A 20,311-nucleotide genomic window follows, 5' to 3' on the forward strand; every position below is an offset into this window, starting at 1 on the left:
GAAGTGAAGTGAAGTGAAGTAAAGTAAAGTGAAGTGAAGCTTTACCATATTGTAAAGTAAAATAAACAAAAGTAAAGTAAAGTGAAGTAAAGTAAAGTAAAGTAAAGTGAAGTGAAGTGAAGCTTTACCGTATTGTAAAGTAAAATAAACAAAAGTAAAGTAAAGTGAAGTAAAGTAAAGTAAGGTAAAGTGAAGTGAAGCTTTACCGTATTGTAAAGTAAAATAAACAAAAGTAAAGTAAAGTGAAGTGAAGTAAAATAAAGTAAAGTGAAGACTGACCGTATAAAGTAAAGTAAAGTAAAGTAAAGTAAAGTAAAGTAAAGTGAAGTGAAGTGAAGTGAAGTAAAGTGAAGTAAAGTAAAGTGAAGTGAAGCTTTACCGTATTGTAAAGTACAGTAAAGTAAAGTGAAGTGAAGTAAAGTGAAGTAAAGTAAAGTAAAGTGAAGTAAAGTAAAGTGAAGTGAAGCTTTACCGTATTGTAAAGTAAAGTAAAATAATCTAAAGTAAAGTAAAGTGAAGTGAAGTAAAATAAAGTAAAGTGAAGACTGACCGTATAAAGTAAAGTAAAGTAAAGTAAAGTAAAGTAAATTAAAGTAAAGTAAAGTAAAGTAAAGTAAAGTAAAGTAAAGTAAAGTAAATTGAAGTAAAGTGAAGTAAAGTGAAGTGAAGCTTTACCGTATTGTAAAGTAAAGTAAAGCAAAGTGAAGTGAAGTAAAGTAAAGTGAAGTGAAGCTTTACCGTATAAAGTAAAGTAAAGTAAAGTGAAGTGAAGTGAAGTGAAGCTTTACCGTATTGTAAAGTAAAGTAAAGTAAAGAAAAGTAAAGTGAAGTGAAGTGAAGTGAAGTGAAGTGAAGTGAAGTGAAGTGAAGTGAAGCTTTACCGTATAAAGTAAAGTAAAGTAAAGTAAAGTAAAGTAAGGTAAAGTGAAGTGAAGCTTTACCGTATTGTAAAGTAAAATAAACAAAAGTAAAGTAAAGTGAAGTGAAGTAAAATAAAGTAAAGTGAAGACTGACCGTATAAAGTAAAGTAAAGTAAAGTAAAGTGAAGTGAAGTGAAGTAAAGTGAAGTAAAGTAAAGTGAAGTGAAGCTTTACCGTATTGTAAAGTACAGTAAAGTAAAGTGAAGTGAAGTAAAGTGAAGTAAAGTAAAGTAAAGTGAAGTAAGGTAAAGTGAAGTGAAGCTTTACCGTATTGTAAAGTAAAGTAAAATAATCTAAAGTAAAGTAAAGTAAAACAAAGTAAAGTGAAGACTGACCGTATAAAGTAAAGTAAAGTAAAGTAAAGTAAATTAAAGTAAAGTAAAGTAAAGTAAATTGAAGTAAAGTGAAGTGAAGCTTTACCGTATAAAGTAAAGTAAAGTAAAGTGAAGTGAAGTGAAGTGAAGCTTTACCGTATTGTAAAGTAAAGTAAAGTAAAGTAAAGTAAAGTGAAGTGAAGTGAAGTGAAGTGAAGTGAAGCTTTACCGTATAAAGTAAAGTAAAGTGAAGTAAAGTAAAGTGAAGTGAAGCTTTACCGTATTGTAAAGTAAAATAAACAAAAGTAAAGTAAAGTGAAGTGAAGTAAAATAAAGTAAAGTGAAGACTGACCGTATAAAGTAAAGTAAAGTAAAGTGAAGTGAAGTAAAGTAAAGTGAAGCTTTACCGTAAAGTAAAGTAAAGTAAAGTAAAGTAAAGTGAAGTAAAGTGAAGTAAAGTGAAGTGAAGCTTTACCGTATAAAGTAAAGTAAAGTGAAGTAAAGTGAAGTAAAGTAAAGTGAAGTGAAGCTTTACCGTATTGTAAAGTAAAGTAAAATAAACTAAAGTAAAGTGAAGTGAAGTAAAATAAAGTAAAGTGAAGACTGACCGTATAAAGTAAAGTAAAGTAAAGTAAAGTAAATTGAAGTAAAGTGAAGTAAAGTGAAGTGAAGCTTTACCGTATTGTAAAGTAAAGCAAAGTGAAGTGAAGTAAAGTGAAGTGAAGTGAAGCTTTACCGTATAAAGTAAAGTAAAGTAAAGTAAAGTGAAGTGAAGTAAAGAGAAGTAAAGTAAAGTGAAGTGAAGCTTTACCGTATAAAGTAAAGTAAAGTGAAGTAAAGTGAAGTAAAGTGAAGTAAAGTAAAGTGAAATGAAGCTTTACCGTATTGTAAAGTAAAGTAAAATAAACTAAAGTGAAGTGAAGTAAAATAAAGTAAAGTGAAGACTGACCGTATAAAGTAAAGTAAAGTAAAGTAAAGTAAAGTGAAGTGAAGTGAAGTAAAGTGAAGTGAAGCTTTACCGTATTGTAAAGTAAAGTAAAGTAAAGTGAAGTGAAGTGAAGTGAAGTAAAGTGAAGTGAAGTGAAGCTTTACCGTATTGTAAAGTAAAGTAAAGTAAAGTAAAGTAAAGTGAAGTGAAGTGAAGTAAAGTGAAGTGAAGTGAAGCTTTACCGTATTGTAAAGTAAAATAAACAAAAGTAAAGTAAAGTGAAGTGAAGTAAAATAAAGTAAAGTGAAGACTGACCGTATAAAGTAAAGTAAAGTAAAGTAAAGTAAATTGAAGTAAAGTGAAGTAAAGTGAAGTGAAGCTTTACCGTATTGTAAAGTAAAGCAAAGTGAAGTGAAGTAAAGTGAAGTGAAGTGAAGCTTTACCGTATAAAGTAAAGTAAAGTAAAGTAAAGTGAAGTGAAGTGAAGTGAAGTAAAGTAAAGTGAAGCTTTACCGTATAAAGTAAAGTAAAGTAAAGTAAAGTAAAGTGAAGTGAAGTAAAGAGAAGTAAAGTAAAGTGAAGTGAAGCTTTACCGTATAAAGTAAAGTAAAGTGAAGTAAAGTGAAGTAAAGTGAAGTAAAGTAAAGTGAAATGAAGCTTTACCGTATTGTAAAGTAAAGTAAAATAAACTAAAGTGAAGTGAAGTAAAATAAAGTAAAGTGAAGACTGACCGTATAAAGTAAAGTAAAGTAAAGTAAAGTAAAGTGAAGTGAAGTGAAGTAAAGTGAAGTGAAGCTTTACCGTATTGTAAAGTAAAGTAAAGTAAAGTGAAGTGAAGTGAAGTGAAGTAAAGTGAAGTGAAGTGAAGCTTTACCGTATTGTAAAGTAAAGTAAAGTAAAGTAAAGTAAAGTAAAGTGAAGTGAAGTGAAGTAAAGTGAAGTGAAGTGAAGCTTTACCGTATTGTAAAGTAAAATAAACAAAAGTAAAGTAAAGTGAAGTGAAGTAAAATAAAGTAAAGTGAAGACTGACCGTATAAAGTAAAGTAAAGTAAAGTAAAGTAAAGCAAAGTGAAGTGAAGTAAAGTGAAGTGAAGTAAAGTAAAGTGAAGTGAAGCTTTACCGTATAAAGTAAAGTAAAGTAAAGTAAAGTGAAGTGAAGTGAAGTGAAGCTTTACCGTATTGTAAAGTAAAGTAAAGTAAAGTAAAGTGAAGTGAAGTGAAGTGAAGTGAAGTGAAGTAAAGTAAAGTGAAGTAAAGTGAAGTGAAGCTTTACCGTATAAAGTAAAGTAAAGTAAAGTAAAGTAAAGTAAAGTGAAGTGAAGCTTTACCGTATTGTAAAGTAAAGTAAAGTAAAGTGAAGTGAAGTGAAGTGAAGTAAAGTAAAGTGAAGTAAAGTGAAGTGAAGCTTTACCGTATTGTAAAGTAAAGTAAAATAAACAAAAGTAAAGTAAAGTGAAGTGAAGTAAAATAAAGTAAAGTGAAGTGAAGTAAAGTGAAGTGAAGTGAAGTAAAGTGAAGTGAAGCTTTACCGTATTGTAAAGTAAAGTAAAGTAAAGTAAAGTAAAGTAAAGTAAAGTAAAGTAAAGTAAAGTAAAGTAAAGTAAAGTAAAGTGAAGTGAAGTAAAGTGAAGTGAAGCTTTACCGTATTGTAAAGTAAAGTAAAGTAAAGTAAAGTGAAGTGAAGTGAAGTAAAGTGAAGTGAAGTGAAGTGAAGCTTTACCGTATTGTAAAGTAAAATAAACAAAAGTAAAGTAAAGTGAAGTAAAGTAAAGTAAAGTAAAGTAAAGTGAAGTGAAGCTTTACCGTATTGTAAAGTAAAATAAACAAAAGTAAAGTAAAGTGAAGTGAAGTAAAATAAAGTAAAGTGAAGACTGACCGTATAAAGTAAAGTAAAGTAAAGTAAAGTGAAGTGAAGTGAAGTGAAGTGAAGTGAAGCAAAGTGAAGTAAAGTAAAGTAAAGTGAAGTGAAGCTTTACCGTATTGTAAAGTAAAGTAAAGTAAAGTAAAGTGAAGTGAAGTGAAGTAAAGTGAAGTGAAGTGAAGTGAAGCTTTACCGTATTGTAAAGTAAAATAAACAAAAGTAAAGTAAAGTAAAGTAAAGTAAAGTGAAGACTGACCGTATAAAGTAAAGTAAAGTAAAGTGAAGTGAAGTAAAGTGAAGTGAAGTGAAGTAAAGTGAAGTGAAGCTTTACCGTATTGTAAAGTAAAGTAAAGTAAAGTAAAGTAAAGTAAAGTAAAGTAAAGTAAAGTAAAGTAAAGTAAAGTAAAGTGAAGTGAAGTAAAGTGAAGTGAAGCTTTACCGTATTGTAAAGTAAAGTAAAGTAAAGTAAAGTGAAGTGAAGTGAAGTAAAGTGAAGTGAAGTGAAGTGAAGCTTTACCGTATTGTAAAGTAAAATAAACAAAAGTAAAGTAAAGTGAAGTAAAGTAAAGTAAAGTAAAGTAAAGTGAAGTGAAGCTTTACCGTATTGTAAAGTAAAATAAACAAAAGTAAAGTAAAGTGAAGTGAAGTAAAATAAAGTAAAGTGAAGACTGACCGTATAAAGTAAAGTAAAGTAAAGTAAAGTGAAGTGAAGTGAAGCAAAGTGAAGTAAAGTAAAGTAAAGTGAAGTGAAGCTTTACCGTATTGTAAAGTAAAGTAAAGTAAAGTAAAGTGAAGTGAAGTGAAGTAAAGTGAAGTGAAGTGAAGTGAAGCTTTACCGTATTGTAAAGTAAAATAAACAAAAGTAAAGTAAAGTGAAGTAAAGTAAAGTAAAGTAAAGTAAAGTGAAGTGAAGCTTTACCGTATTGTAAAGTAAAATAAACAAAAGTAAAGTAAAGTGAAGTGAAGTAAAATAAAGTAAAGTGAAGACTGACCGTATAAAGTAAAGTAAAGTAAAGTAAAGTGAAGTGAAGTGAAGTGAAGTGAAGTGAAGCAAAGTGAAGTAAAGTAAAGTAAAGTGAAGTGAAGTGAAGTGAAGTGAAGCAAAGTGAAGTAAAGTAAAGTAAAGTAAAGTGAAGTGAAGTGAAGTAAAGTAAAGTAAAGTAAAGTAAAGTAAAGTGAAGTAAAGTAAAGTGAAGTGAAGCTTTACCGTATTGTAAAGTAAAGTAAAATAAACTAAAGTAAAGTAAAGTAAAGTGAAGTGAAGTAAAATAAAGTAAAGTGAAGACTGACCGTATAAAGTAAAGTAAAGTAAAGTAAAGTAAATTGAAGTAAAGTGAAGTGAAGTGAAGTGAAGTGAAGTAAAGTAAAGTGAAGTAAAGTGAAGTGAAGCTTTACCGTATAAAGTAAAGTAAAGTAAAGTAAAGTGAAGTAAAGTAAAGTAAAGTGAAGTGAAGCTTTACCGTATTGTAAAGTAAAATAAACAAAAGTAAAGTAAAGTGAAGTGAAGTAAAATAAAGTAAAGTGAAGACTGACCGTATAAAGTAAAGTAAAGTGAAGTGAAGTAAAGTAAAGTGAAGCTTTACCGTAAAGTAAAGTAAAGTAAAGTAAAGTGAAGTAAAGTGAAGTAAAGTAAAGTGAAGTGAAGCTTTACCGTATAAAGTAAAGTAAAGTGAAGTAAAGTGAAGTAAAGTAAAGTGAAGTGAAGCTTTACCGTATTGTAAAGTTAAGTAAAATAAACTAAAGTAAAGTGAAGTGAAGTAAAATAAAGTAAAGTGAAGACTGACCGTATAAAGTAAAGTAAAGTAAAGTGAAGCCTCACCATATAAAGTAAAGTAAAAGTAAAGTAAAGTAAAGTAAAGTGAAGTGAAGTGAAGTGCAGCCTCACCGTATAAAGTAAAGTAAAAGTAAAAGTAAAGTAAAGTAAAGTAAAGTAAAGTAAAGTGAAGTGAAGTGCAGCCTCACCGTATAAAGTAAAGTAAAGTAAAGTAAAGTAAAGTGAAGCCTCACGTATAAAGTAAAGTAAAGTAAAGTAAAGTAAAGTGAAGCCTCACGTATAAAGTAAAGTAAAGTAAAGTAAAGTGAAGCCTCACGTATAAAGTAAAGTAAAGTGAAGTGAAGTGAAGTAAAGTGAAGCCTCACGTATAAAGTAAAGTAAAGTGAAGCCTCACGTATAAAGTAAAGTAAAGTAAAGTAAAGTAAAGTGAAGTGAAGTGAAGCCTCACGTATAAAGTAAAGTAAAGTGAAGTGAAGTAAAGTAAAGTAAAGTAAAGTGCAGCCTCACCGTAGCGGCCGCGGCGGTCCAGTTGGTAGCCGTACTTGAGGCTGTCATCGGTGTGAGGAACGCTGCGGCGCTGCAGCTCCGCCAGACTGAGCACGTCCATGCCGGCGTGGCCACGCCCCCCGGACGCCGCGTCGCTCGCCACCTGGAACAGGAAGTAACACGCCGTCATGACAAAGTAACGTGTGATTTGACATATTTGAGCATTTTATAAAAAATATAAAAATAAAGCAATAGTTACTTTTCCTGGTAATTAGTTACTAATAACTAATTAGCTACTAACTCAGTTACTTTTTGGGGAAGTAACTATCACTCATTACTTTGTAAAAGCAACATGTGATTTGACATGTTTGAGCATTTTATTAATAAAAATAAAAACAAAGCAATAGTTACTTTTCCTGGTAATTAGTTACTTTTATCATCTAGTAACTCAGCTAATAACTCAGTTACTTTTTGGGGAAAGTAACTAGTAACTATAACTCATTACTTTTTAAAAGCAACGTTTGATTTGACATATTTGAGCATTTTATTAAAAAAAAAAAAGTATAGCAATAGTTACTTTTCCTGGTAATTAGTTACTAATGACTAACTAATTAGCTATTAACTCAGTTACTTTTTGGGGAAAGTAACTATTAACTATAATACATTACTTTTTAAAAGCAACATGTGATTTGACATATTTGAGCGTTTTATTTTAAAAATTTAACGCATTAGATATACATAAGTACCTCAACTACTAGCTCAGTTACTTTTAGGGGAGAGTAACTAGTAACTGTAACTGTAACTCATTACCTTGTGGTGCTCGGCCAGCAGCCGGTCCAGCGCCGGCCGGTCCACCTGGACGCCGCGCTCCTCCAGCATCAGGTCCACCAGGTCCAGAGGGAAGCCCAGGTCACGGTGCAGCGACCAGGCCACCGCCGCTGGAGACAGAGACACCGTTACCATGGAGACAGGAGACACCGTTACCATGGAGACTACTGATCATCAATGATGCTGCGTTCACATGGAGACCGGCGGACGGCCAACGCCGCTGGACGGAACGGTGAAAACAAACGATACACGTGTCACTATGTTGCTATGGTGATGGAGAGGACGGAGAAATGCTGTTAGTGTCCTTTATTTATGTTTGCATGAAAAAGAGACAAAAACAGCAACGGACGCCGTGTCAACGCAGCATCAGATCAAATAAATGCAGTAGTGACCGGTGTAGCTACCAAATAAATGAAGTAGTGACCGGTGTAGCTACCAAATAAATGCAGTAGTGACCGGTGTAGCTACCAAATAAATGCAGTAGTGACCGGTGTAGCTACCAAATAAATGCAGTAGTGACCGGTGTAGCTACCAAATAAATGCAGTAGTGACCGGTGTAGCTACCAAATAAATGCAGTAGCGACCGGTGTAGCTACCAAATAAATGCAGTAGCGACCGGTGTAGCTACCAAATAAATGAAGTAGCGACCGGTGTAGCTACCAAATAAATGCAGTAGCGACCGGTGTAGCTACCAAATAAATGAAGTAGCGACCGGTGTAGCTACCAAATAAATGAAGTAGTGACCGGTGTAGCTACCAAATAAATGCAGTAGTGACCGGTGTAGCTACCAAATAAATGCAGTAGTGACCGGTGTAGCTACCAAATAAATGCAGTAGTGACCGGTGTAGCTACCAAATAAATGCAGTAGTGCAGCAGCCTCAATAAATGTGTCCAGCTGCCAGAGTTGTCCGGTCACCACTTCCACAGACTCCCACAACAAACATCAGAGCAAATTTCCTAACAAGCGTTATAAACTGACCACAGACTCTGGATAGCGACGCTAATTTCTGTTAGCCCGTCTATGGAGTTTTACATTATACGTTAGCATTAAGCTAGCGGACTTTATATGCTTAGTTGTGACACTGGCTGTGTGTGTTTTGAACGTTGTTTCAAACTATTTGGGTTTGATTGAACATGTTTGATGCTTAAATATATATATTACCGCTTAATATATTGCTTTACTCCTCTTTTTATGTTTATGGTTATTTGACCAGTGAGTCACTATATTGAATTCACTATATAGTGAGTAGGGAGGAGAGAATGAGGGAGTGGTTTCGGACACAAAAACCACCAGCACTAAGACCAGGACTGACCGGGGAAGAGGTCTTGACCCTGGTCCATGTGGTTCAGGGTGCGGAGCAGCAGGCGACTTCCTCGCTGCAGAGACGACAGGAAGTGGTCCTCGTTCTCGTTGATGACGTCCACCACCTGGAGGACAGGGACACTTCCTGTGACATCATCATCCAGCTGTGATGTCATCCAGCTGTGATGTCATCATCCAGCTGTGACATCATCCAGCTGTGACGTCATCAATAACGGATCAATAACTGCTGACTCACCCTCTCCTCCTCGCGCTGCAGCTCTGGATACACGTCGCCCTGAAACAGGAAGTGGGCGGAGTTAAAGCTCAGCGCTGTGGCCACGCCCCCTCTGACCTCACAGCACAACGGTGACATCATCACGTCCTGGCCCAGGGGGGTTGTGGGTAATGTAGTTTACCAGAGGGGGTTGTGGGTAACGTAGTTTACCAGAGGGATTGTGGGTAACGTAGTTTACCAGGCCCAGAGGGATTGTGGGCAACGTAGTTTACCAGAGGGATTGTGGGTAACGTAGTTTACCAGGCCCAGAGGGATTGTGGGCAACGTAGTTTACCAGAGGGATTGTGGGTAACGAAGTTTACCAGAGGGGTTGTGGGTAACGTAGTTTACCAGAGGGATTGTGGGTAACGTAGTTTACCAGAGGGATTGTGGGTAATGTAGTTTACCAGGCCCAGAGGGATTGTGGGTAACATAGTTTACCAGAGGGATTGTGGGTAACGTAGTTTACCAGGGGGATTGTGGGTAATTTAGTTTACCAGAGGGATTGTGGGTAACGTAGTTTACCAGAGGGATTGTGGGTAACGTAGTTTACCAGAGGGATTGTGGGTAACGTAGTTTACCAGGCCCAGAGGGATTGTGGGTAACGTAGTTTACCAGGCCCAGAGGGATTGTGGGTAACGTAGTTTACCAGGCCCAGAGGGATTGTGGGTAACGTAGTTTACCAGGGGGATTGTGGGTAATTTAGTTTACCAGAGGGATTGTGGGTAACGTAGTTTACCAGAGGGATTGTGGGTAACGTAGTTTACCAGAGGGATTGTGGGTAACGTAGTTTACCAGGCCCAGAGGGATTGTGGGTAACATAGTTTACCATTGCCCGCTCTCCCCTTTGCTGTTTGTAATGACTCTTGAACCCCTGGCAATAGCAATCAGAGATCACCCAGGGATAAAGGGAATCCATATTTCAGAAATAGAACACCAGATCTCTTTATTTGCAGATGATATATTATTATATCTTTCAGACCTGAAAAACACAATACCTGTCTTGCTTAATCTAATTGATCAATTCGGATCATTCTCAGGCTATAAAGTCAATCAGGCAAAATCATCAATACTTTTTCTCAACAGGCAAGATAGGATTAATCCATCATTTCAACATCCATTCACAATAGCTAGAGATGGGTTCAAATATTTAGGAATAATCATCACACCTCAAATTAAAGATATGATCCCATGTAATTACGACCCCATTGTTGCTCAGGTGAATGATAGCATAGATAGATGGATGAACCTTCCCCTTACAATAATTGGCAGAATCAATATTATTAAAATGAATATTCTCCCTAAATTCTTATATTTATTCCAATCGATCCCCCTTACACCCCCACCAACATTTTTTTCCAATATGAAGAAAGTGTTTACAAAATTCATTTGGAACAAAAGACGATCAAGACTTCGCTTAACACTACTATATCTTCCATATGAAAGAGGAGGGCTCCAGCTACCCAATCTTTTATGGTATTTTAGGGCAGCTCAGCTTAGATCAGCCCTTTTTTGGTTTTCTAATGCTCCCAACTTACCGTGGATCCAAATAGAAGAAAAGTGTGCCAGGGGACTAACATTAGATAGTTATCTTTATTCTGACTCTCTCAAAAGACTTAAGCAAAACACAACTAACCCATTTGTTAAATCCACTATCATAGCCTGGCATGAATCACAGGAAATGTTCAAAATGCCATCAGGATTATCACCATTTGCGCCTATCTGGGGCAATTCATTATTTACACCAGGTAAATCGGATCGTGGATTCAGACTCTGGGCACAGTTGGGTCTAAAGAAGATCATACATCTTTATTCAGATAACACCCTCATGTCCTTCGACAATCTTAAAGAAAAATTTGGGATCCCTCAAACTCATATGTTTAAATACTTTCAAATACGGAGTTTTATTCGCTCAAGGTTGCAATCATATCAATGTCCTCCCCTAAGTATTATTGAAAAGTTGGTAACATCAGACCCATATGCTAAAGGTAAGATCTCAACTCTATACAAGACATTATCAGAGACTTCTTTGGAATCTTCAGATCACAAAAGAAGGGCATGGATAGAGGATCTTCAAAGAGATATCACTGAAGACGATTGGGAAAAAGCTTGTTATCAAGCGCAAACACTATCTATTAATAGCAGATTGAAATTGATCCAATACAATTGGCTTATGAGAACATATATAACTCCTGAAAAACTAAATAAATTTAATTCTAATATCCCTGATAATTGTATAAAATGCAGAACAGAGAAGGGAACCCTATTTCACTGTATTTGGAAGTGCAAACACTTACAAGAATTTTGGGAAAAAATAACTGACACAATCTCCATTATAATACATAAAAAAATCCCTGCATGCCCAGAGATCTGTATCCTCGGCCTAAGACCCAAAACACTGGCCCTGAAAACACACGAGTATAAGCTGATAAATCTTTGTTTATTACATGCGAAACGTCTTATAGCCAGACACTGGAAAAGTGTTCATTGTCCTTCTCTGAATATGTGGATTAATGAACTTTCTTCTTGCTTAGCGATGGAAAGACTTACATATATAATCAAACAAAAAAGCCACATTTTTCATGACATATGGAACTCATTTATCATATTTTTGGAATCAAGACCTGACTTACTAAATCCTTAAACAAGACGATACCCTTTTAATTTTTATTTTATTAGGGCCCGAGCGGCGACTGCAAGTCGCCCAGCGAAAGCCCTATTGTTTCTGCTTTGTTTATTATTATATTCTCCCTAAAATCACATTTTTGGGGGCCTCAACATGCCCCAAAACGCGTAAATTTTGGCATGCACATCAGGACTCGCGAAAAATTTGATATTTTAAAGTCTTTGGGAATGGGCGTGGTCAAATGGCTGAATAGCGCCCCCTAGAAAATTTCAAAACATCAGCCCCTCCTTTCCATTTCACCTACATGCATGAAATTTGGTGTGCCTATAGAACATGGCAAGACGCACAAAAAAGCCTCTTAATGTCATGGTGAAATCACAACAGGAAGTCGGCCATTTTGATTTGAACTTTTGACCTGTTTGATCTAACTCCTCCTACAGATTTCGTCCGATTGACTTCAAATTGGCTATGGACCATCGAGATGCCACTCTGATCAAAAGTTGTGCTCCGCAGGTCTCTAGGTCAAAGGGCGTGGCTTCTGGGGCCTTGAGGATTTTGGCGACTTTTCGTTTGCTCGCCATTTCACCTTCGAACAGCTCTCACGCCCACATACTTTATCCGATCAACTTCAAACTTGCTGGACATGATGACGGCTCCGTCCTGAACGTCCCGATATATTCATTTCCTACGTCACTCATAGCGCCCCCCGGTGGTAACAGGAAGTGACCAGGTTTTCCTTTGACGTGTACTGATGCCACATAGTTGACCCCATCAACTTCATTCCACTTCTAAAACATGCAGACTAAGGTGGTGAAGCTACATCATGAACGCTGTGAAGCTACGAGTAATGGCGACCCTGTGGCGACGCGGCGACCATTCCTCGCCATTAAAATACGTTTGGCTTTTTGATGGCTTTAATGAACTCGTATCATCATGAAAATTGGTACACAGGTCAAGGGTCACGACCTCAACGTCTCCATATGCTCATAGGCGATCTCACTCATTCGCCCCCTAGTGGAAACAGGAAGTGCCATATTTTACATCAACATTGTCCAATTTCCACGAAACTTCACATGTGTGATGAGGGACTGACCCTGAACACACCTGCATGCATCCCATTACTGCCCCCTAGTGGATGAACCATTAACTGCTTATAATTCCCTAATGCTTTGTCCGATTCACTCCAAACTTCACATGAGTGATGAGGGGCCGCCCCTGAATGCACCCACCTACAACTGCTTAGCGCCACCTGGTGGATGAACAAAACATTGCAGCCCCGACATGCCTCAGGCCCCGCGGTCGCATGGGTGAGCGAGGGCCCGTCATCGCCGCTTGCGGCTTTAATTTTATTTATGTCGGTTTTGTATTATTATACGTTTTTGTTGTCTTTTTAATGTTACATACAGAAATACTATCCTTTTCCTTTAAAAAAAAAAAAAAACATGTATAGATATATTTTGAATATACTGCATGTATGTTTCTCTCTATTTTTATTTTTATTTATTTATGTATTTTATTTTATTTTATTATTATTTTCTAATTTTTCCATCTTTTTCTCTCACTTGTGCCTATTTATTCCAATTGATTATGTAAAAAAATTAACTAGAAGACAGGCAGATGTACGGTATATTGTTTTTGTATTTTTGTTTTTAATTTTTCAAAGGAAATGTCAATTTTCATGCTGTTTAACTGTTGGCTCCAGTTCAGGGTTGGGGGGAGGGAGGGGAATTGTGTAAAGACTGAAAAATCAATAAAGATATGTGTTAAAAAAAAAAAAAAACATAGTTTACCAGGCCCAGAGGGATTGTGGGTAACGTAGTTTACCAGGCCCAGAGGGATTGTGGGTAACGTAGTTTACCAGAGGGATTGTGGGTAACGTAGTTTACCAGAGGGATTGTGGGCAACGTAGTTTACCAGAGGGATTGTGGGTAACGTAGTTAACCAGGGGGATTGTGGGTAATGTAGTTTACCAGGCTGTGGACGACGGTAGGAACCAGAGCGGCCAACGTTCCCTGAGGAGCCTGAAGAACCTCCACACAGAACCGCACGGCACGACGGAGAATCCTCCTCAGCACCAGCCTGACGCACACACACAGAGACACACACACACAGACACACACACACACACACACACACACACACACACACAGACAGACACAGATTTACACACACATTTTACATTTTACCACTTTTTCCTAGAATTTTTTCACTTTTTTAATCATTGTTATAAATATTTTTTTCTTTTCTTTTTTTGAAATTTCACCACTTTTCCTAGAATTTCTTTGAGAAAATTTAGCCAGTTTCTTCTCAATTTTTCTGTTCTACTTTTTACTATTTTTTAAAGAAATATTACTCCTTTTGTATTATTGTTTGCCACCCCCCTTTTTTTGAGAAATTTTACCACATTTTTCTATAATTTTTTGAAAATTTTTACCACTTTTTCTATGAGTAATTTTACCAGTTTCTTCTCAATTTAAAAAAAACTAAACTTTTTCCTATTTAATACTATTTTTACTTTTACCACTTTTCCTGGAATTTCTTTGAGAAATCTTACCACTTTTTCTGAGAAATTTTAACAGATTTTTCTAAAAAAAAAAAAAAAAAAAAAAAAAAAGCAAAATTTTACCACTTTTTTCTGAACATTTTTAAACTTTTTGGTTTTTTTTGTGAGAAATTGTACCACTTTTTTTCCAGAAATTTCTCTATAATCTTTCAAAAATGTAGCTACGCCTAATTTAAACGTACAGTGATTGTTTGTGTATTTCTGGTGTGTTGTCCAATGGGGGTCCGTGGTCTAGTTTGTGTCAGTTTTGGGTCCTTGATGTAAGAAAGAACCACTATGTGATACAAGTATGAACAGTACCACCTAAAAAGCAGTTTACCCACTACAACACATTAGACTACACCACTGCTCTGACAGCTGATTGGCTGAGGGCTCTGACAGCTGATTGGCTGAGGGCCAGCTGCTCTGACAGCTGATTGGCTGAGGGCCGGCTGCTCTGACAGCTGATTGGCTGAGGGCCGGCTGCTCTGACAGCTGATTGGCTGAGGGCTTGGTGCTCTGACAGCTGATTGGCTGACTCACTCGGCCCCCGACATCCCAGGGTGAACGCCGTCGGCGATGCAGACGGTCAGAGTGCGGACGTGATCCGCCACCACGCGGTACGCCATGTCCACCCGGTCCTGGTCCGCCGCGCCCGTCCGGCCGCCGTACGGCACCGCCGCCGACCGCTGAGGACACAGGATAACAACTTTGTTCTTAATCTGCTCGCCTGGTTCAATAAAGGTTAAATACATAAAATAAACATCACTAGGACCCTAGATGGCAGTATAGGACCCTAGATAGCGGTCTAGGAGGCGGTCTAGGACCCTAGATAGCGGTCTAGGACCCTAGATGGCAGTATAGGACCCTAGATAGCGGTCTAGGAGGCGGTCTAGGACCCTAGATAGCGGTCTAGGAGGCGGTCTAGGACCCTAGATGGCGGTCTAGGACCCTAGATGGTGGTCTAGGTGGTGGTATAGGACCCTATGTGGTGGTCTAGGACCCTAGATGGCGGTCTAGGACCCTAGATGGTGGTCTAGGAGGCGGTCTAGGACCCTAGATGGCGGTCTAGGACCCTAGATGGTGGTCTAGGTGGTGGTATAGGACCCTAGGAGGCGGTCTAGAAGGCGGTCTAGATAGCGGTCTAGGTGGCGGTCTAGGACCCTATGTGGTGGTCTAGGACCCTAGATAGCGGTCTAGGACCCTAGGTGGCGGTCTAGGACCCTAGGAGGCGGTCTAGGAGGCGTGTACCTGGTGGATGGCGTGCAGCAGCGGCGTGAACAGGTCTGTGTCGTAGTTGGAGGTCTTTCCCTGCAGAACTCCGACCAGCCGCTCCAGACCCAGACCCGTGTCCACGCTGAGACGAGGCAGCAGCTGCAGACTGCGGTCCAGCTCCCTGAGAGAGACACACAAGATATCCCATCATGCATTGCGGTCACGGATCACCGTTACCACACCGGCCCAGAGCGACTGGTGTAGCTACCAAATAAATGCAGTAGTGACCGGTGTAGCTACCAAATAAATGCAGTAGTGACCGGTGTAGCTACCAAATAAATGCAGTAGTGACCGGTGTAGCTACCAAATAAATGCAGTAGTGACCGGTGTGGCTACCAAATAAATGAAGTAGTGACCGGTGTAGCTACCAAATAAATAAAGTAGCGACCGGTGTAGCTACCAAATAAATGCAGTAGTGACCGGTGTAGCTACCAAATAAATGCAGTAGTGACCGGTGTAGCTACCAAATAAATGCAGTAGTGACCGGTGTGGCTACCAAATAAATGCAGTAGTGACCGGTGTAGCTACCAAATAAATGCAGTAGTGACCGGTGTGGCTACCAAATAAATGCAGTAGTGACCGGTGCGGCTACCAAATAAATGCAGTAGTGACCGGTGTAGCTACCAAATAAATGCAGTAGTGCAGCAGCCTCAATAAATGTGTCCAGCTGCCAGAGTTGTCCGGTCGCGGCTTCCACCGACTCCCACAACAAACGTTGGAGCAAATTTCCTAACAAGTGTTATAAACTGACCACAGACTCTGGATAGCGAGGCTAATTTCTGTTAGCCCGTCTATGACGTTTTACATTATACGTTAGCATTAAGCTAGCGGACTTTATGCTTAGTTGTTAGTGGCTGTGTGTGTTGTGAATGTTGTTTCAAACTATGTGGGTTTGATTGAACATCTTTGATGCTTAAATATATATTACCGCTTAATATATTGCTTTACTCCTCTTTTTATGTTGGTACCTAACTTACACCCGTTTATGTCTTAATGCCTACACCGGCCGTTACGATCGCAGTCGGAACATTTTAATTACGCGACGTAATACGTAATTAACTGTGCGGCGGAGTCGTGTCCGAAAGTGTTTTTCATTTGACCAGTGAGTCACTTGAAATAAGTAGAAAAATCTGATAGTGGAGTAAGTTTTTCTTTCTTATTACAAACACAAAAAACCTGCTTTCACTCGCAGATTTTTCTACTGATTTCAAGTGAAAATTAGTTTGAAAGGGTTAGTGTGAAAATGTGAAGGTGAAAATGATCTAAAAACAAGTTAATTTTTAGGTGATGAGTCTTATTTAAAGTGGAACCAAGAATATTTGTCTTATTTCTAGTCAAAATGTCTAATTTCTAGTCAAAACTAAAAAGCAGCTTGTTTTTAGAGAAATAAGACAAATATTCTTGGAAAGATGTAAAGTTTTTGCAGTGTAGACAGTGTATAGTTGAGTTTTTGCAGTGTAGACAGTGTATATATAGTGAGTAGGGAGGAGGGAATGATTGTGAACCTGTTGAACTGCATGAAGACCAGGTTCCAGATCTCCACCACCTCGGGGTCGTCGGCGTTGACCAGCGCGGCGGCGTCGCGGCCCCCCACGTGGTCGTAGTGGATCTCGGTGCAGGGCCCGCAGGGACCTGAGTCCCCCATCTCCCAGAAGTTCTCCTTCAGGCCGAAGGGCAGCAGGCGCTGGGGGGGCACGCTGAGGAGGGGGGGGGACACAACATGATGTCATCACTCACCTTTACCTCTAAGTACCTTAAACTTCTCTAGCTCCACAACGCTCTGGTGGACAAGTTGTGAGCTGCACATTCACCACGCTATGAGATAATCATGTAACACACTGGTTCTGAAACTGTTTTACATCAAGGACCCTAAACTGACACAATATTTAGACCACAGACCCCCATTGGACAACATTTTGAAGCAAACACCAAAAAATACACAAACAATCAATGTACGTTTAAATTAGGCGTAGCTACATTTCTGAAAGATTATAGAGAAATTTCTGGAAAAAAGTGGTACAATTTCTCCAAAAAAGTTGAAACATTTCTGGAAAAAAGTAGTAAAAATTGAAAATGTTTAGAAAAAAGTGGTAAATATTTGTTCTGAGAATCAGGAACGTTACTTTTTTAGTCCGTGACTGTTCAAATTAGGGCCAATGGTGTGTATTTTTGGAAATATTGTAGAGAAATTTCTGGGAAAAGTGGTAAGATTTCTAAAAAAGAAGAAAAAAGTTAAAATCTTCTAGAAAAAATGTGGAAAGAATTCTCAAAAAAGTTTTTTTTTTTAATCTAGAAAAAGTCGTAAAATTTCTCCCCCCCCCCCAAAAAAAAAAAAAATTCAAAAAAAAAAAAAAGTTAAAATTTTCTAGAAAAAAAGTTGAAAAAACTCTCAAAAAAAGTTTAAAAAAAAAAAAATCAAGAAAATGTCGTAAAATTTAAAAAAAAAAAAAATTTAATTCTAAAAAAAAAAAGGAAACATTTTCTAAGTGGAAAAAAATATCAAAAAAAAAAAAAAGGTAGGTAACATTAGACTACAGCGCTGCTCGTACCCGATGTCCAGCCAGATCTGTCTGGTCTCGTCGTCGGCCGCCAGCCCTGAGGCGGCGTCGCCGGCGAAGTAGGACACGTAGAGTCTGTCTGCAGGTATCCCATAATGCTCAGTGAGGAGGCTCCAGGCCATGGAACAGGCCTCCTCCTTGAAGTAGTCTCCAAACGACCAGTTCCCCAGCATCTCGAAGAAGGTGTGGTGGCTGTGGTCGCGCCCCACGTCCTCCAGGTCGTTGTGTTTACCGCCGGCGCGGACGCACTTCTGACTGTTGGCCACGCGGCGGTAGGTCGCCATGGCGCTGCGGGGGTCCGCCGTGCCCAGCAGGAGGGGCTTGAACTGGGACAGAGCACAGAGAGACATGGTGGGTTTCCCTCATCAAACTCATCAAATACACAATCCAACAACTCCACAACGCTCTGGTGGACAAGTTGTGAGCTGCACATTCACCACGCTATGAGATAATAACACAACGTTACCACACAGAGTTGCTTTAGAGGGAAATTCATGTAAAACCACTGATGCACGTTGCCTTCAGGGACAGTTTTTCATCAACAGTCTCTGTATTTCCCTCTAAAACAACTCTGTGTGGTAACGTTGTGTTATTATCTCATAGTGTGGTGAATGTGCAGGTTTTTCTGCCTCTGCACTGGTCTCGCAAAAACTCCTATCAGAACAAAACACAGATCAACGTTGCTCTAAGGACTTCCTGAAAAATGTGGTAGGATTTGGTGTTTCTACAGTAAATATTTTGGAGACGCTGGCAGTTTTAAAACATCAGGCCGTTCTGCTTCTCTCAGAAAATATTTGTATTGGAGTCAATGAGGAGCAGAGACAGACGTGGCCGCACTCAGAGGCTGATTCTGTAAATTCTGTAAGTCTCTCTGATATTTTGAGCAGATGATATGAGAGATAACAAGTTTGTCTTACAAATTCTGAAAAAATCATGTGTGTAGAGTGTAAATTGTGGCCGGGCCGAGTTTGGAAAGAGAAAAAATCTGGAGTTTTTCTGGCATCTCTCCCACTCTAACCGATGATGTCACCCACTCTGACACGAACATTCTGTGCAATACACACCCATTATAATCTCATAATTTCTCCAAAAATGATCATGGTCATTGATCAGGGACTGATCAAAAACTATATGACCTATCAAAATTTTGTGCAGTTCGTAAACTCTTGAGAAAAGTAATAGCACACCGATCCCGATCAAGATGCACGTTTTGATATATAATTTGTAGCGAATCGAAAATTGTCTGGAAGCGGAAAAATAATAATTTTATGGAAGTGCCCGGTGCGATGGCCCGTGGCCCTAATAAATAAATAAATAAATAAACACAGATGAGGCAGTACACTACACTACACTACAAAGCCTAGTGAGCAGTCTAGCTATAGAATAACATCACAGTGTAAGAGCATGATGAGAACTGGATAAAAGATTAAAGACTATAAATACAATAAACAGCAACTAATAAAACACATCAATAGAAATGACTGCACAGGTTCTCTTTCATCACCACACTGTTAATTATCCGCTGTCAGGTGGAGGCAGCAACCTGCTGGATTCACCTGCTGCGGTACCAGGGCTTTTATTTTGAAAAACCCGAGCTGAGGACTCTAGGACCGGGTCTAGACTCTGCAGACTGACCTGGTTCATGCCCGCGTTGACGAACAGCAGACTGGGGTCTCCGCGGGGTCGGACCGGGGCCGACGGGACCAGCAGGTGTCGGTGTCTCAGGTGGAAGAAGTCCAGGAAGAGGCTCCGAGCCGCGGAGGAGCTCAGCGGAGCAGCAGCTGCAGAGCGGCCGGAGGAGGAGCTCTCTGAGCGGCTACTCTCCACCGAGGCTCCGCTGGAAGCCCGGAGCCTCCGGAGCAGCAGGCGGAGCATTGGACCAGGTCAACTAGAACCAGAACCAGAACCAGACCGGAGCATGACCACCATGACCCGGTCAGAGCAGAGTGCTGTGATGCCCATGCGCACTTCCTCCTCCTCTTCTTTAGATTGTGATTGGCGGTTTGCATCCAGCTTGTTGGTGCATCACCGCCACCTTCTGTCCTGGAGTGTGAGCCAGACCAGACTTACATTCTACCTCATGTCATACATAGAAAATAAATAGGATAAATGTATAAATATAAAAAACAGCCTCATCCTGCACTCCCTACAGCTGTCATCAATACTTCCTGCCTATCCATCAACTTCTATAAAACACCCCTGTTTCCTTTAGGCAAGGCAAGGCAATTTTATTAGTATAGCCCGTTTTTACCACCAGTTTGTCTCAAAGAGCTTTACATCCCATCATAACAACATCCTCTGTCCTTAGACCCTCACATCCACTGAGGAAAAACTCAATGGAAAACCCTTTTAACAGGGAAAACCAGGAGAAAGCTCAGGGTGAGCAACAGAGGAGGGATCATCACCCAGGACAGAGATGTTGTCTTTAGTTTATAGTTTATGACACAGAATAACATAACACAACTCTAACCTGCACCCGTTACTCCCTGACCCTGCTCTTCATCACCTCCCTGATCCTGCTCTTCATCACCTCCCTGATCCTGCTCTTCATCACCTCCCTGATCCTGCTCTTCATCACCTCCTCTGCCTCTCAGACCTTCTCCACCTCAGAACCACCTGCTC

At 38.9% G+C, this 20,311-nt stretch overlaps 1 protein-coding gene across 1 annotated transcript in view; it reads right to left on the reverse strand.

Moving 5' to 3' along the window:
- The window catches only part of aars2 (alanyl-tRNA synthetase 2, mitochondrial (putative)), a 34,635-nt gene extending 15,041 nt beyond the window's left edge, over positions 1-19,594 (reverse strand). Inside the window, exons 1-10 of the mRNA XM_083969996.1 lie at positions 19,325-19,594; positions 17,681-18,015; positions 16,637-16,828; positions 15,108-15,252; positions 14,400-14,545; positions 13,285-13,393; positions 8,671-8,709; positions 8,425-8,539; positions 7,094-7,221; positions 6,305-6,446 (exon numbers count right to left, since the gene is read on the reverse strand). Coding sequence (XP_083826122.1) covers positions 6,305-6,446; positions 7,094-7,221; positions 8,425-8,539; positions 8,671-8,709; positions 13,285-13,393; positions 14,400-14,545; positions 15,108-15,252; positions 16,637-16,828; positions 17,681-18,015; positions 19,325-19,564 — 1,591 coding nt within the window. The 5' untranslated portion in view covers positions 19,565-19,594. The remainder of the gene's footprint in view (positions 1-6,304; positions 6,447-7,093; positions 7,222-8,424; positions 8,540-8,670; positions 8,710-13,284; positions 13,394-14,399; positions 14,546-15,107; positions 15,253-16,636; positions 16,829-17,680; positions 18,016-19,324) is intronic.
- Between the last annotated feature and the right edge of the window lie 717 nt (positions 19,595-20,311).

The sequence above is a fragment of the Trachurus trachurus genome, assembly GCF_905171665.1.
Source record: "Trachurus trachurus genome assembly, chromosome: 1".
Lineage (NCBI taxonomy): Eukaryota > Metazoa > Chordata > Actinopteri > Carangiformes > Carangidae > Trachurus > Trachurus trachurus.